Source organism: Xenopus tropicalis, chromosome 6 (assembly GCF_000004195.4).
Source record: "Xenopus tropicalis strain Nigerian chromosome 6, UCB_Xtro_10.0, whole genome shotgun sequence".
NCBI classification, from domain to species: domain Eukaryota; kingdom Metazoa; phylum Chordata; class Amphibia; order Anura; family Pipidae; genus Xenopus; species Xenopus tropicalis.
In genome coordinates this window covers 49,124,954-49,143,279 of record NC_030682.2, presented here as the reverse complement: position 1 = coordinate 49,143,279, position 18,326 = coordinate 49,124,954, and the positions used below count along the sequence as shown (strand labels likewise).

The 18,326-nt window shown below is 40.1% G+C and overlaps 1 protein-coding gene across 3 annotated transcripts in view; it reads left to right on the top strand.

Moving 5' to 3' along the window:
- Positions 1 to 17,287, top strand: part of gadl1 (glutamate decarboxylase like 1) — a 119,492-nt gene extending 102,205 nt beyond the window's left edge. For 2 of the 3 annotated variants that reach the window (XM_031903417.1, XM_012964839.3), the window contains exon 15: positions 15,915 to 17,287. In XM_031903417.1, the coding sequence (XP_031759277.1) occupies positions 15,915 to 16,088 (174 nt within the window). In that variant the 3' untranslated portion in view covers positions 16,089 to 17,287. 3 annotated transcript variants of the gene reach the window in all.
- Positions 17,288 to 18,326: the final 1,039 nt, after the last annotated feature.

Below are 18,326 nucleotides of genomic sequence, written 5' to 3'. Positions count from 1 at the left end.
CTCTCAGCGGCTGAAAAACGCCTGATATCATCATCCATAGAAATAACTTGAAAAGACGCAAAGCAAACCACACAAAGCGTAAATACGCTAGAAAACGCCTTAGCACGGATTTTTCAAGCGTAGGCTGAAATACGCCAGTACTTGCAAAGCAAGCTATTCCTATGTATACGCAAATGCAGCTGCCAGACCTAGCAGAAATACGCAGCGTTTTTTGCTATTTCACACTATTAGCACCATGGCAACAGGATTTGCTTACATCACCAGTACTAGGCTGAAAAACGCCATGTGTGGCTTGTGCAGCGTTTTTAGGCTGAGAAAAAACGCCGCGTAAAAACGCCACGTGTGGCATCAGCCTTACATCATTTCCTATCTCCTCCCAGACTGCTGCCTGCAAATAGGCTTTAAAGTAGGAACTCATTATACAGAGGAATATCTGAATAAGTATCTTCTTCTTGCACAGCTGATATCAAGAACCAAGGAAGCTAGAAGAGCAAAATGCATTATTGGTTTATTTGCTCTACTAAACCCATTAATACACCATATAAACACATAGGAAAATAAATACATATAAAACATTGCATACAATACAAATACATTTATTAAAAACAACAGGAAGTGCGTTTCCTACAGAAGGTCTATTTGAGCCCAATAGAAGGACTATTGTATTTTGCCCTTTTAAGTTAATGTATAGAATAAAGTAACAAAAATATTCTTTATCTTTCTCTCTTGCTCTCTCTTCCTCTCTCTCTCTATTTCTCTCTATTTTGTAAGCAAGAAATTTCCTCACCTCTGCCTTTCCTTTATATTAACACAATGATGCCATGACTTTACTTAACATATGGCAACATTCATAGCTGCAGGGCTCTATATATTATCATTCAAGTGCAACTTATATCTTAAATGCAAAACATGCATATCTGAATGTGAATTTGTGGTGCTGCCCTGTTTCAGATGCTTAATAAATTTTCCTACTGGTTTCTAACATACAAAGATGGTCATTTATAAAGTTCAGGGCAGTGTGCAAAGTGAGAAAAATGGGTGCAATCTACAAAAATTGCAACAGGTCTCCAAAACGGAGAGAACGGCTTTTCCCCAATAAATATGGCAGACACAGGTCACAACAAAGCCCATCTGCCCTATAGTCAACGTTCTCCTATGTAGTTTAGCCCTTATACAATGCAAGTAAATTCTGTAGCCTTGTAGGATCAATTGCAGATGTGCACATTCACAGAATATCTAATTGTCCAGCTGGAGTATCAGCCAAATGTCTGGATAGTTAGGTGGAATGACCCCTGCAGTTCCAGAAAAAATGTTGACCTGAATCTGTTTGCTGGTTGGTCTAGCAGAGGTTTATTAGGTAAATCCATTCTTTTAATATGACACACAAGCAGAGGTAGATCTACTGTTTGGTTGGAAATTTAAATTGTGAGCAGCATCTATGCATTTGCAGTATGTTTCTTAATTTATTACTTGTTTTGATTTAGATTGGTCATCTTTCTTAAGATACACTGAGAGAAGTCATTATGGAACTGGGGTTCCACAGGAAAATGCAATGAACCTGCAAATAATATGAGCTTTGCAGCTAAACTTTATCATGTAGAGTTAAAACAAAAGCAATTATATTTTTGGCCCTACTTTGGATATCCTTAGAGCACACTCCAGCCAAGTGTCCAGTGTGAAATATGATCCACACTGGAAATGCATTTCCTACAAAGGAAACATTATTTTGAAAGCAGTAAGTGCATTATGTTGGCAGGAAAGCCTTCATTTCCCGACACCGAGGTGGGGTAATTCTGCCAAAAATAATACTATGTGGAATATAAAGTACGTAACTTTTTATATCCATTTTAACTAAATGTCCCCATCTGAGCACTAGGATTGAAGAAAATATTTCAAATAATTCATATATTTAATTCAGGCATGACAATAAAAAAGCATTACTTTTCATCTTAAATTTTAACCAAAAGGTTAATGTTAGTAAGTAAATTTTAACCAAAAGGCTTATGTAAGGAGTGCAGTCCGAATGCAAAACTATAAAGTGGCAGAAGGTGTGGTGCATTAGTTATTACTAATGATTCATCATCAAAAGCTTTCTTACAGTGTTAATGAATATGATAGCACTGTGTTACATCTAAGGACCCCATTGAAAGATGATCATTTGATCCTCTTGCTCATCTTGCTTATCATGCTTATATCCTACTGTTTCAGATATATCCATTCATATTAAATGTATGTTCGATATCCATAGCTCAGTTAATTTTGCACCCTATCAGATATTTAAGCCTTCCTGATCAATATCAGTCAGCAGCCAATGTCAGCCTATGTATTGTCAGTTCTAGTCTCAGAGGCATTCTGAATAAATGCTTATATAATACAGATTTATTCTCTGGATAGGAGCTATAAAATCTTGGGAAGGGAAGTGAGTATATTGAGTATATTGCACATATAGCAAAGTATATTGTTTCATGAGCAACTGTTGATAATGGTATTCATGGAGTTATGTAATACAAGGCATAGAAGTTTACCCAGGTGCAGTAACCCATAGCAATCAATCAAGGCGTGACATATACTGGTCACCTGTTTAAAAGCAAACTTCTTATTGGTTGCTATGGGTTACTGCTCCTGGGCAAACTTAGTGCTGTTTATTACATATGTGGGATAGAATCAAAGAATCATTGATCTATCTACTATACCAGTATTTTTTCTATTTCTAACTGTGTTTATTAGTTTTAGAATTTTAGCCTGCTAGTATGTACATGGGTGTGCTAGAGGGTGGGGGGAATACGATGAAGTGAAATATATATATATATATATCTGTATGTACTGTATATATATGTGTGTGTATGTATATATATATATATATATATTTCTCTTCAGCCTACTCCCCCCCCCCTTTGCGATACAACAAAATATAGTTAATTGTATTCATTTGAGGGTTCAAATAAGGATACACAAGGCACACACCTGAAACAATGCAGAAATACAGTCCAAAATTACTTTCGCAGATGTAGATTTCTTTCCAGCAACATACGTAAATACTGGGGATAACTCCTGTGCTTTCAGCTGTGCCAGAGAACTTTAACTATTTAATACATTAAACAAAATCCTACACTGCTCACCCAAATCATTCCGTTTGCCCTGTTTACTAATAGTTGGCAGAAGTGAGTGATATTTGCCATATATTTTCTCTCTTTTATACCCACAATACAGCAGAACTCCAGCATCACTGATTGCACAACATTTTGTGCCTGCTGGTATGCACAAGTGATACACCAATGCAACTTCAAAAGTATGCATACATATGTATGCATACATGCATACATAGAGTACAGGTCCCGTGGGACTCAAAGCACTTTACAGAACTCAAGGCTGCCATTATAGGCACACTAAGTATGCTTGGGGACCAAGAGATCAAGTGACTTTCCAGGGTCACAAGGAGTTGCCACAGGGAATAAAACCAAGGTCTTCAACACAATATCCCAGATCAAAGGCTGATCACTTAACCTCTAGGCCAACTCCTAGTACCCTTGTGTTCCCAGTTTTAAACCCCTTGTTCCTGATATTAGAGTTAACAGGGTTATATAAAACACGCTTTAAATACTTTAGCTTGGCTTTTGCTGGTGAAAAACTGTTTCCAGATCAATCATGTAATCAATGTGATAATCTACAAAGAACTTTTTCAGTTCAAGCCTGCCAATCACCCTTATTGACCTTCAAGCTGAGAGTACAAGATTATCTAGGAGAGGAAGTAGAGATTTTTCCATATATCTTATCCTAAATAGCCTTCAGACTGAGGCCCCCTGTCATTTCTCAAAGCTCCTTAAGATAGCCTGCCCCCCCCCCCCCGTTTGGAATCACTGTCATGGAATAAGTGTGTAATAGTATGTGTAATAGGACTGTTAATTTACAGCCTGGTGGAAGCATTTTGTATCAGCTGTAAGTAGAGTAGCAGACAAATAAACAGTGTCATACAATACTTTATACATAATGACATAAAAACAAGTAGCACAGTTGATCCTGAACCCCTTAATTAGGATTTCATGTAGTAGCTGACTGGTCCATCAGTAGAAGTAATGCACCATCCCCCCTGCCTGATGCCATAAGCAGGTCATTTAACACATAAGGCTTAAGAGGAAGTTCACAATGGGATAAACACAGGCTGACAATCTGCCCCTACACTTAAAAAAACATGAGACATGAGACGTTTGTTGGTGAATATTGGCTCCATGCGCCTGCAGCCGGGCAGATTCAGTGATTCCAGGTGCAAGGACAATGAGAAGTTTTTTTAGGTGTAGGGGCAGATTGTCATCTTGCAGATAAGCGCAGACCAACAATCTACCCAGTGTAACCTTGCCCTAAGGCTGTAAGGGAGGCTCAGAGGGGGCCCCTGAGGGTTGTTAGGGGGGAACAGCGGGGGCCCCTAAGGGGTGCGGGGGACTTGGCCAGCGGGGGCAACTGCAGGGCTTTGCTTTATTAAAAAGTGTAAACCAACTGAACCAAGAACAATGTACAGTAACATATCCTAAATTACATTAAGAGTACATAAACAATGGCTGAATATGGTATTCTACTGAATTTCTATAATGCCCCTATCTGTAAGAACACTCCTCAGACTTTTTGTATGCCATTTTTTATATAATATGACCTTCAAATATTATCTAGATCCTAGCTCAGCCTATGCATTAAAAAAGTTGACAGTGCTGCAGTACATCATTTAAAAGGAGCTCTGCTTGCTGTAGCCACACATAAACCATGTGCAGACTTTATGTAGAGTACTCAAGCCAAAAGGACTAGACATGTCTAATGTGCAAACGTTTGGTATTTCCATTGTCCCCGCTGGCAGCAAGTGGGGGCATTTGTTTTTAATTAACATAAGACAAAAAACTGTGCAAGTGTCCTAAATCTGCAAATAATTTTATAACAAAATATAACAAATGTCATTTTTACGTTACATCTTAACACATGTTGAATAAACGGTTTAGTCCAAGTACTTTATTGTTTGCAGATTCACAGGACACTAGAAAAAATCTGATACTTGGGAAAGTTCAGCACTGAACTATTTTTTTACATTTAGAGCAGCCCATCTACTAAATGAAATCCAACAACTTTAACTTTTAAGCCCTTACCTATCAGAGCTGGTGGTCAGTGCATGCTTAGAGCTTTGCTATTTTGATAACTGCTAACTTGCTCCTGATCACTTCACTTTTTTAAAAACTCATTATGACACTAAGGGGCTGATTTACTAAGACACGAATTTGAACCCGAATTGGAAAAATTCCGATTGGAAAACGAACATTTTGCGACTTTTTCGTATTTTTTGTGATTTTTTCGGCGCCTTTACGACTTTTCAGAAATTGTCGCGACTTTTTCGTTACCAATACGATTTTCGCGAAAAAACGTGAGTTTTTCATAGCCATTACGATTCGCTCGTATCTTGTCGCGACTTTTTCATATTGAGCGCTCGTAAGCAGCGGCCGAAACTTTCAGACTTGGCATGATTTTGGAAGCCTCCCATAGGACTCAATGGCACCCTGCAGCTCCAACCTGGCCCAAGGAAAGTCTCCCATAGGACTCAATGGCACCCTGCAGCTCCAACCTGGCCCAAGGAAAGTCTCCCATAGGGCTCAATGGCACTCTGCAGCTCCAACCCGGCCCAAGGAAAGTCTCCCATAGGGCTCAATGGCACCCTGCAGCTCCAACCTGGCCCAAGAAAAGTCACCATACTGAAGCTTGAATGAATCCGAACGCTACGAAAAAATCGCAACATTTTGCGCAACTTTCGGAATGGCTACGAAAAAGGCGCGACTTTTCGCGCAAGTTTTAACGCTACGAAAAAATCGCCAGATTTTGCACAACATTCGGATGGCAACGAAAAAGTCGCGATAATTTTCCGAAAAAATCGCCAAAAACCGATCATTACGAAAAAAACGCAATCGGACGCATTCGGCCGGTTTGTGAGTAAGTAAATGGGCCCCCAAAACTAGGCCATGTAATTGGGGAGTTAGTTGAGGTGAGCAGTAGCATTTTGAGGCCTCTATAAAAAATCCATGTATGTCACAGCCTTTAGGCCCTTGGAGCACTGCCATTTTAGCTGCCCTGCCCACTGGCTGGAAAACATTGTAATATAAACAAACACCCGTCTCTGCCATTCATCGCTCATAATAGTAAATTTATAACATATATAAGTTACAACATAACATGTACAAGTGCACTATAAAATATATTATTTGTATCATACCTCCCAACATTCGAAAACCGAAAAGAGGGACAAAAAGGCAATTTTTGGCCACGCCCACTTTTGTGACCACGCCCCAATTAACACACCCCATTGTTTTCTAAAAATACACCTTTTATATAGTTGAAATGGCGGGATCAGATGCAAATGTGCTATACCCTCATACTGTACTACCTAAGGAAAACAATATAGCAACTCCTACATTAAAATACAAATATAGAGAGAAGGCAGTCAGTTATAAGTGAGTTCTAACTATCTACCAGTTTTGCCCCCCCACACAGGGGAGACTCATACACAGAGCCCCCCATACACAGTGCCCCCATACACAGTACCCTTTATACACAGTGCCCCCATACACAGTACCCTTTATACACAGTGCCCCCCATACAGTGTGCCCCCATACAAAGTACCCTTTATACACAGAGCCCCCCATACACAGTACCCTTTATACACAGTGCCCCCCATACACTGTGCCCCCCATACACAGTGCCCCCCATACACAGTACCCTTTATACACAGTGCTCCCCATACAGCGTGCCCCCCATACACAGTACCCTTTATACACAGTGCCCCCCCATACACAGTACCCTTCATACACAGTGCCCCCCATACACAGTACCCTTTATACACAGTGCCCCCCCATACACAGTACCCTTTATACACAGTGCGCCCCCCATACACAGTACCCTTTATACACAGTTCCCCCCATACACAGTGCCCTTCATACACAGAACCCCCCATACACAGTGCCCCCCCATACACAGAGCCCCACCCATACACAGAGCCCCCCCCCATACAAAGAGCACCCCCCCATACACAGAACACCCCCCCATACACAGAGCACCCCCCATACACAGAGACCCCCCATACACAGAGACCCCCCATACACAGAGACCCCCCATACACAGAGCACCCCCCATACACAGAGCACCCCCCATACACAGAGGCCCCCCCCATACACAGAGGCCCCCATACACAGAGCACCCCCCATACACAGAGGCCCCCCATACACAGAGCACCCCCCCCATACACAGAGACCCCATACACGCTCCGACTCCTTGCGCTGCTTCTCTCCTGTGGCTCCTTCTCCGACGGTCCCAGGTCCTTTTATAAGGTTGCGCCCGTGCGTACGTGTGACGTCATTACGCACGGGCGCAACCTTATAAAAGGGCCTGGGACCGCCGGAGAAGGAGCAGCATAAGAAGAGAAGCAGCGCAAGGAGTCGGAGCGCTCATCCCGCTGTCACGGATCCTTCTATGAATGTCCCGCATTTCCGTAATCTATTGCGAAAATGCGGGACATTCAGGGACAGCGGGATGCGCTATAGAAAGCGGGACTGTCCCGCTCAAAGCGGGACAGTTGGGGGGTATATTTGTATTCATATTGCAAAAATATGCAGTACTTTACAGAAATTATACATTGTTCACATCAGTCTTTGCCCCAGTGGACACTAGGGTCAGTTTCATCAGGAGCCAATTAACCTGCCTGTATGGCCTGTGAAACCGAAACCAAAGCTGTGTAAATAGCATTTAACGGCTTGTTATCTTCATATCTTTCACATGGCACCATTTATACTTAGAGTGAAGTAAACAATAAGCCATTAAAGTCTTTTTCAGCAAATGTTCAAAGTTAGAAAGTAATAGCTGTATTTGAACATGTCACTGACCTTTGCCCATGGTACATTCCACAGCTGCAAGCTTGTAACTTGCCGCTATTGGAGGCTGCAAGTCCTGGAACTCTTTAGTTTCTGCTCTACTCTGCTAAATAACATTATTATATATTATAGTTATAGTTAGTGTATAATTAAAAATGTCAAATGGCTTTTTAATAACAAAAAACTTGTTTTTCCAAATAAAAGGGCAAGTAGAGCCCAAACCAGTGCAGGGTTGCTTTTAGTACCACTTCCTGTGCCACATGTCACTTATTCTAAGTCTCCCTGTCATCTGGCATTTTTATATTTAGTGCCACAACTATTTTGTGTGAGGCCCAAATATGAGGGTGTCCAAAATCTATCCTGTAAGCAAGACTGAACTTTCTTGTAAAAATGATCTGCATAATAAAAGCAAACTGTAATAGATAGCAATATTCACCTTTATATTACTTGTATTACTTTTTAACTAAAATAGGTTAAACTATAACATTTTGACTAACATGGTATTACACCTTTACTTTAATTAACTGCAAAAAAGTGGCTGTCTATCCAAAGAATTAAAAATGAAAACACTTTTCCTTTGTATAAAGAAATAAAATGTAATGTAAATTTTATATACATTAAATATTTCTAATGATTTTAAAGTTATTTCTAAATGTCATTGTTATTAAAAGCAATATTTGCCCCGGGCTGTGCTATAACCTTTTCTTGCTTGCCTGACTACAGAAACCATGTAACAAAGATTAACTCTCAGAGCAGCCAAGTCTTTAGTTTTCCAAACTCCCTGCACATTTCTTTTATTCTTCTTCATCTCAGGTCAGCTAACTATTTAAGATTTAGCTGGAGGAGAGATGACTATAAAGGAAGCAACTTCTTACATTCTTTAAAGGGGTTGTTCACCTTTGAGTTAACTTTTAGTGTGATTTAGAGAATAATATTGTAAGACAAGTTGCAATTAGGCTTAATTTTTTTTATTATTTATAGTTTTTTAATTATTTCATTTTTTTTTCAGCAGCTCTTCAGTTTGGCGTTTCAGCAGCTACTTGGTTGCTAGAGTCCAAATTATCTTAGCAACCAGGGAGTAATTTGAATGAGAGACTGATATATGAATAGGAGAGGACATCAATGGAAAAATTAGTAATAAAAAGTAACAATAAAATTGTAGCCTCCCAAAGCAATAGCTTTTAGGCTGCCGGGGTCAGTGACCCCTATTTAAAAGCTGGGAAGAGTTAGAAGTAGAAGGCAAATAATTCAAAAATGATAAATAATGAAGACTAATTGAAAAGTTGCCATTGGCCATTCTATAACATACTAAAAGTTAACTTAAAGGTGAACTACCCCATTAAGTTTTATTTGCTATAGTTTAAGCAAAAAAAACTATTGCTTTAAGAGGCCACCAGTTTATTGTTATTAATACCTTTTATTACTAAGGCCCTCCTCTATTCATATTCCAGTTTCTTTATCAAATGGCTGCCTAATTGCCTGGGCAAAATTAGTGCCTTTTATAACATATACTGTAGGGATAAGCTTTTAGATTGCGGTTTTTAATTATTACTGTTTCTTTAAGGGCTCTGGCACACGAGGAGATTTGTCGCCAGCATTTTTTCATGCGAGTTGAGCTCCAGGCAATCTGCTACCCATGGTACACTCAACAGTTACCCCTCCCACATGTTTACTCAAGTCTCTCAGAAAAGGGTCTGTGTGCGATTTGAAACAGCAGGCGATTTGAAGTAGCCTCGTATGTTTTGACGCTGGCAATTTCCATTGGTTTAGCATTGGCGTCTTGTCGTTCGTCTTGTCGCCAAATCACTCTTAAAAATCGCCGGCAACAAATCTCCTCGTGTGCCAGAGCCCTAAGAGGCTAACTAAGGAGGGCGTGAGATAAGTTGTGCTGGGAATACAAGCCTGAAAGAATTACAAAAAGTAAATGTGCTCTGCTTTTTACTGTGATGATGATTAAAATGCAAAAGAATGTTTAGTCATAAATCCCTGCTGAGTGAGAGCCCTTAGTCACGTACCTTTCAATAGCCATGTTACATGTATGAGTGTGAGCAATAGTCATGTGGCAAACAGCACATAAAAGCTGCTATGTGTCATGATATAAGGGAATTTTGAAGAACACATTAAATCCTGACATAGGCAATATAAACCTTCCCTAAAACTCTCTTATGCACCCCTGCTCTAGCTCTATAAAGTAGGCATCCTATATCTGTCCGTGTGTGTGTATATATAGAGAGAGAGAGAGAGAGAGAGAGAGACGTATTAAATACAAAATAGTGCTCCAGTAAGAATCCCATCTAATCAAGGCCAGGACTAAGGGTGAGCATAAGAGGCAAATGCCTAGTGTGCAATGATGTGTAGGGTTGGGGGAACAGGCAAATACCTCATCTGCGTGCCAACCCTGAGTTCTGGCCCTTCTTTACCTTCTTATTGCTCCTGCACCTTCCCTCACACCCCTGCTTGTTGTTGATGTAGAGCAGATACCAGCACAGTGGGTAGCATGGGGTATTGGGAAAATGTTTTATGTAGGGGGGTCTGGGAATAGGAGGGAGATGCAATGAATGCTGAATGCAGGGCCGTCTTAAGGCCTTGGTGGGGCTTGGCCAAAAATCCAACTATTGGGCCCCTTTAATCCAGCTGTGGGCAGTGTGTCAAAAAATGTAAAACCATGCTGTGCTAGTATTATAACTACAGAAAATGGCTAATTAGCATATTAACCCCAGGTGTGCTAATATAATCCCTAAGTAAGATGGATTTTAACCCTATACTTGCAGTATAGTTACTACAGAAATTGGATAATCAGCATATTAACACCAGCTATGCCAGTATAATCACTGTAGAAATGCCCAATGAGTACTCCATTAATCCCAGACAAGCAAGTAAGATCACTAAGGCTATTGTGATACTAAAATCTACAGTTAGTATTGATGTCAGTATATATAGTTTATTTATGTGAGTGTATAGATAGGTCAGATAGGTTTGTGTGTGCTGGGTTACAAGCAGAATACTAGTAGCAAAGTTTTCTTTTTTCCTTGTGCTCCCATGCTGCTTGGCGCACTCTCTCTGCCTTTGTGGTTAGCTTAAAGAAAACCTGTCACTTTTCTGCTGACACTAGCAATGTCATTAACATCTTAAAGGAACAGTAACATTGAAAAATAAAAATGTTTTAAAATAATTAAAATATAATGTACTGTTGCCCTGCACTGGTAAAAGTTGTGTGTTTGCTTCAGAAAGACTACTGTAGTTAATAGAAATAGCTGTTGTGTAGCCATGGGGGCAGCCATTTAAATTGAAAAAAGGAGAAAAGGCACAGGTTACATAAGAAGATAACAGATAAACTGTGTAGAATACAATGGGAATCTGCTACTTATCTGTTATCTGCTTAGTAACCTGTGCCTTTTCTCCTTTTTTCAATTTAAATGGCTGCCCCCATGGCTACACAGCAGGGTATTTATATAAGCTGTAGTAGTGTTTATGAAGCAAACACACAACTTTTACCAGTGCAGGGTAATAGTACATAATATATTAATTATTTTTATACACTTTTATTTTTTGGTGTTACTGTTCCTTTAAGAAATATCACATACCTTAATTGTTTTTGAACGAATGTAACACATACACTGTTGTGCACAAGCTGACTTAATGAAAAGTCAAAGCGATTACATCTCAGCTGTTTGAATTCAAGGATTCAAAGGAGAATGGAGAAGAGAGAATTTCATCTTTTAAGGAGCAATAGCAGCAGTAGCTTAGCCTCGGGTAGAGAAGGATGTCAGTTTTACTCTGCCTCTCCCGTAATATGTTTTACTATGCCACAACCAGGACCGCTCCAGTTTCAGTACAATATGCAAGGCTCAATTCCCTCCCTGTGCCTTCCATTTCGGTTGTGAAAAAATTCAAGATGGCTGTGCATTCCACACTGGAACACACAACCATCGTGGATTTTCCTCGAACAGAAGAGTAAGGGGCCTATTTATTATGCTGTGTAAAATAAAATTCAGTAAAAAAAAAAACGGTGTAAAAAGCTGTGTAAAAAAAATGTAGAAGTTTGCTGTCCAAACACCAGATTTTGCACCGTTATTTTACATAAGAACATGTAAAAAATTACACCATTTTTACATGGTGAAGCCTGCCAATCTGTGGCAAATTTTGTTGCCGTTTTTTACTCAGCATAATAAATCTGCCCCTAAGTGTCTAGAGGGCAGCAGTAGTGGCATGGGGAGTAGGGCTTTGAGCGACGGAGGGAAAATTAATAAATAAATAATGGCACAGTGGGTCCCCCAACCCACTGGGCCCTGGGCCGATGCCCCTTTTGCCCGTTTAGTAAAGTGGCCCTGGCAGAGTGGCATGGCAGTCGGCGTCCTGCCTTGGACACATTCAAAGTTTGTCCCAGCGTTACACTACATATAATATGTGTTAATCAGACTAAATATTCTTTGTTTCTGCATTTGGAGTGGATGCATTAATCAAACTTTCCTAGAACAGAACAACTATGTATTTTCCCCCTGTTTGATTCCAGTGTAATATCATGAATCCAGCACTACCCTTTATGCCTTTATGTAAAAGCAGAGCAAGGGGCCTAATTGTCAGCCACAGTGCAGCAAAGGGAAAGTTGTGCTCTCCACTAAATTTTAAACCATTACAATGAGGCTGTAACCACAAAATTCATCTAGAATTACATTTGGTATGCTCCCATCTCTTTAAAATCTGCTGCTCGGCTTCCTAGTGAATCTGCCATGCTCCCATAGTGAGTGTTCCAGGCAGGCACTGAGGCCAGAAATGGCACTGCTCTGTCACACACAACAGTCTATTCTCTAACTCAAGTCTGAGAGCAGCCATGGATGCTTCTCTATGGGGCATTCAGCAGGATCTTTAAATGCTCCCCAGTGCTTCACATTGATGTGGAACTGCAGTTTTGTTTAAGGATGACATACCCCTTTAAAAGAAATATCCTTATGAACTCCTTGAGCCTTGTTTTATCGAATTATGAAGAATAATATTTCAGCTGTGCAGTGAACTGGTGACAGATAGTTCAGATCGCTGTTGTTTATACATAACTTGCTCAGACTTTGTTTCCTTTACACGTTTATCCTTTCTTGCTCTCTGTCTGGCAGTACAGTTTTGTTTAGATAAGACACATTGGGCAATGTTCTTCTATGCGTCATATGGATCAGGACTTTGGTATTATGAAACTCACATGGAAAGCTGATCATAGAGAGGAAACGTACATGAGTGGGAGAAATGCATTTTAGCTGCTTATAGAGCATTGCTTATAGGGAGAGCTGGGTATATAACACTCTGGGGCACATTTACTAACCTCCGAATCCGAATTGGAAAAATTCCGATTGGAAAACGAACATTTTGCGACTTTTTCGTATTTTTTGCGATTTTTTCGGCGCCTTTACGACTTTTCGGAAATTGTCGCGACTTTTTTGTTACCAATACGATTTGCGCGAAAAAACGTGAGTTTTTCGTAGCCAGTACGATGCGCTCGACTTTTTCGTATTGAGCGCTCGTAAGCGGCGGGCGAAACTTTCAGACTTAGCATGATTTTGGAAGCCTCCCATAGGACTCAATGGCACCCTGCAGCTCCAACCTGGCCCAAGAAAAGTCACCATACTGAAGCTTCAATGAATCCGAATCTTTCATACTCGGCGCGAAGGCTACGAAAAAGTCGCGACTTTTCGCACAAGTAGTAACGCTACGAAAAAATCCCCAGATTTTGCGCAACATTCGGAATGGCAACGAAAAAGTCGCGACAATTTTCTGAAAAATAGCCAAATACCGATCATTACGAAAAAAACGCACGCATTCGGCCCGTTCGTGAGTAAGTAAATGTGCCCCTCTGTGTCACTCTCACATTGTATGCACTGAATTATAAAATACACCTAACATGAAATACTTATCTCACTTATATGTTTTAACATGACATATATATTTCCAATTATTTTTATTTTAAAAAATGAAATATTTGAAGTTATTTTACCACTTTCAAATTGATGCAAACTGTAGCTAAGATTCCATATGACACTTTCAACACAAACTGTTAGGGTGAGGTCACGGTGAGTATATTTGCTTCTCTCAGCCCTGTGTTTTTTGGCCAGGCTGAGAGACGCCGATCCGCTTGCCTACGCTCCTCTGTGTGCAGATATGGGATCTATTATCTGGAACCTGTTATCCAGAAGGCTAGAATTAAGGGACCTCCATCTCCCACGGACTTCATTTTAATTTAAAACTGTAAAACATATTTCCTTTTTCTCTGTAATAATAAAACAGCACCATGTACTTTCTGGAAACCCGATCAAACATGGCAGGGTGGCACAGTTTTTATAAAAGAGGCACCACCCTTGGCCAGAGGGATAGTGATTTGCTGCACCATGGCATTTTCAAAAAATGGACTCCTCTCGGCCCAGCATTCCCCCCCACGTTGCTGAATTTCCCAGCACTGATTGCTTATGAGCAGCTGGAAACTATTCTCTTTTTTTAGGCCAGACACATTATTATAAGAATACATTTGTGAATTATTTGGAAATGGTGAAGGGATTTTTCTCAACCTTGTAGCATGGGAAATAACAATGTTCTCATATCTCAGTGTGTCACGTGGCCACATGGTCTGGGGAACTCTCTCCTTCATGAGACCCGTCCAGAAGTTAAATACAAAGAACATATACAAATACCCCTTGCTGCAAGTTTCCTCTCTTATTTAGGTAATTCCACATGTACTAGATAAGGTTTAGAGGATAAGGAGTTAGGCAGAAAGCCTATTTGCTTAGAAATGGAACCTCGTGAGATTCTGTTTATTCTGGGCAAAGGTGCATGTGAATGTTTTCTCTGTAAAACACCCTGCCATGTCAATACAATATGCTCCTTATGTGCCTGTTTCTATTCCCAGCTGCTAGGCAACATATCCAAAACTGATAACATATAGCATTTCCACTATACTTATACTGTACATTATTGCAGTTTTTGGAATATTTTCTATAACCTGCAATGTAACCGGAGGAGAGGATTCCAGTAAGTAGAGTCAGCAGCAGGACCTCAGGCATGCCTGCTCTAGTTCCACCGGCTTTGAATTATTAGCGGCAAGGTATTTCTGCTCAACTAATAATTATCAATAGCCTGCAGGGGCCTCTGCTGAGAGAATCAACCCAGAGACAACTCCTGCGTGCATCTTGCTTTTCTTTGTCTCTATTTTATGTTTTATGTATGTAATGTCCCATATGACTATCTGAACAGAAGTACCGCTGTTCAGTTTCTGATCGATTATTATGTCAGACAGAATGAGAATCAAGGCATGTTATTCAGGTTTTGTAATGGTTGTTGTATAAAGTACTTTGCTGCCTTATGGGAAGTATGCCTTATTTATAAGCACCATTTATATGCACTTTTTTCTCTATACATTCATTGGGAAATGACAAATTATTCTGTACGGGTATGGGACCCATTATCCAGAATGCTTGGGACCTGGGGTTTCTGGATAAGGGATCTTTCTGTAACTTGCATCTCCTACCTTAAGTCTGCTACAAAAAATATTTAAGCAGTAATTAAACCCAATAGGATAGTTTTGCCTCCAAAAAGGATTAATTATATCTTAGTTAGGATCAAGTAGAAAGTACCGTTTTATTATTACAGAGAAAAAGGAACCAATTTTAAAAAGGTAAAACGAAAGGGTTGCTCCACCCAAATGTTGTTGTACTGCAACTCTCAAATTCCCATACATTGTTACATAGTTAATTTGACACAGACAAAGGAGAGGGAAAGGCTAAATCACTAGGGGGTGCCAAATCTTAGGCACCACCCAGTGATTGTACTCACCTTATACCCCAGGTTGGTGCTCCTGTTAGGAGAAAACTGCACCGGCCCCTGGGCAAACCAGTGATCACTCCAGTGATTGTAACTTTCCTTCTCCTTTAAATTATGTCCATATTATTTGTTAGGCAAATCACTGCCCAAAGACTATCTTGCCCATCCAAGTCAAATAAATTGGATTATCCCCACTTATTTTTGTCCTTCTTTACATCTAACCTGCAGGTGGCTCCTACAATCAAGGAGAGAATGATGAAGAAGGGTAGCATGATGGTCGGCTATCAGCCACACCGTGATAAGGTTAACTTCTTCCGCCATATTGTTATCAGCCCCCAAGTGAGCCGGGAAGACATGGACTTTGTTCTGGATGAGATTGAACGGCTTGGCAGAGATTTGTAGCTGTGGTTGAGCAGCACACTGTGCTGCTTGCGCTTGAACTTTTGAATGCTATGGTCACATTCAGTTAGCCCTTAATTACTAATTTAATTTCTAAAAAATGTTGTTGTCTTTTACTTAATTAATAAACTTATTTACAGTGGATGGCTAGTTTACAAGATCTTGGCAATAAAAGGGAAAGTCAACCCAAAGAATCAGCTTTTAATCAGCCAAGACATCAATTTATACAGTGCTTTGCATGTTTCTGGTACGCTCTATCTTCACAGGTCTGTTAATCACAGAGCATGCAGTGCATTGTGGGAACTGGAGTCTTGGCTAGAGGAGAGATGAGCATGAATGTAATGGTATTACCACCTTGTTTCAATGGAATGACAGTAAAGGGAACATTAAGAAACGGACAGATTCCACTTTAAACCGCAACTGGAATTTAATTTTTTGTCTCATGCAGAAACCCTGTTCTTTGGGTAGACACCCCCTTTAAAGCCATATCAGATTTATAGCTTTTTTCTTTCCCTTGGTAAAGTGCACACTAAAAATGAATAGGGTTCCATTAAAACAATACTAAATCTAATTACATTAACAGAACTTAATGGACCCGTAATACTTTAAAGTGGTTTTATTTTAATTTGAAGTTTGTATCCGCCCAAACTGCACCTACAAATGTCATATTTCATATTAAAAAGAATGTAATTGTATAGTTCTATAGAGAGCCATGAAGTCATTTAACCTCTGTTAATCTTTACATGAACCATTGCAATCTAATGACGTTGCCTATGATCTGCTATGCCTGCCCTTTATGCTCTGAAGCAAATGTCCTGGTCCTTTACGAATTAACCAAAATGAGGACAGTTTTCTTTTGCAATGGGACTTTCTGATTTTAGACAAAAACCCTGCTTTCCTAAAGAAACTGAACAAATAGAATTTATATATATTACAACTGCCGTTAATTTATTTTATATAAATAATATTTATTCACATGGTTAAACATTGTTAGTAACAATATAAGAAATTTGAGTTCAGCTCGTATGTATTTAGTATAGATTGCTAGATGCTAAAAGCACTACTTTATCCATTTGCAAATTCTCTATTGACATCAATAGTAGCAGCACATTCTAAGGCCTTTAGGACTGATGTTATTTCTATTGCACAATAGGTGTATTAAAGCGGAGGCCTGCCTGCCTACCTGCCCGCCCTAATACTGTTTTGTTTCACTCTCAAAGGTAGACATTCCTACTGAAACATATAACCAGGTTGAATGTAAATAGGGCAGACAGGAATTTTATTGGGGGGTTCAGTTTGCCTCGATACAGCCATTTGCCCTGGAAGACTTTAAAAAAAAAGCTTTATTGTGCACTATTATTTAACAACCCATGGCTGATGTTGCTGGATTGCAGTTCCCATGATGCCTTAACTCTTCATAATATACAGTATCTAGTAAGAATGGGTCTAAAGCAACTGGACTTTATCTGGAGTAGTCGAAAACATTTCACTAATCATACAAGCTCCAAGCAGCTTCTTTACTCAGAAAGTCCATTTGCTTTAGACCCATTTCTACTAGATACTGTATATCAGTGCTGTCCAACTGGCGACCCCCCTCTGTGTGGCCCCCCACCTGTCTGGCTGCTTTGATGGCTTACTCTTGTGTAAGCTTTAAATGGTACTGTGATTAACTGCCCCCCCTGCATGGTTCTCACCTCAGATTCAGGCTGTAATCCCTCTGTATTGTTTAAATATGTAATCCCCTGTGTTGTTCACACCTTTTAATACCTGCATTGTTCACCCCCTGCAGTGTTCACACCTCAGGCTCAGGCTGTAATCACCCATATTGTTCCCCTGTTCACACCTCAGGAGCAGTAGAAACCCACATATAATCCCTACACACTACAAAAAGAACATATACTGAGGTGGTACTTCAATTAAAAAGTTTTTTAATATATAGTTATTGTGCAGACTGTAGGAGCAGTGCCAGCATTGTGTCACTGTAGGCTGCCTGTGTGTGCCATACTCTGCTTGCCCTATGATGCCTGTGTGTATGGCACACACAGGCAGCCTACAGTGATGCAATGCTGGCACTGCTCCTACAGTCTGCACAATAACTATATATTAAAAAACTTTTTAATTGAAGTACCACCTCAGTATATGTTCTTTTTGTAGTGTGTACAGACAGGCAGGGTAGGGAAGGCAGAGTATGGCACACACAGGCCAAGTATGGCACAAACCAGCCAAGTATGGCACACACAG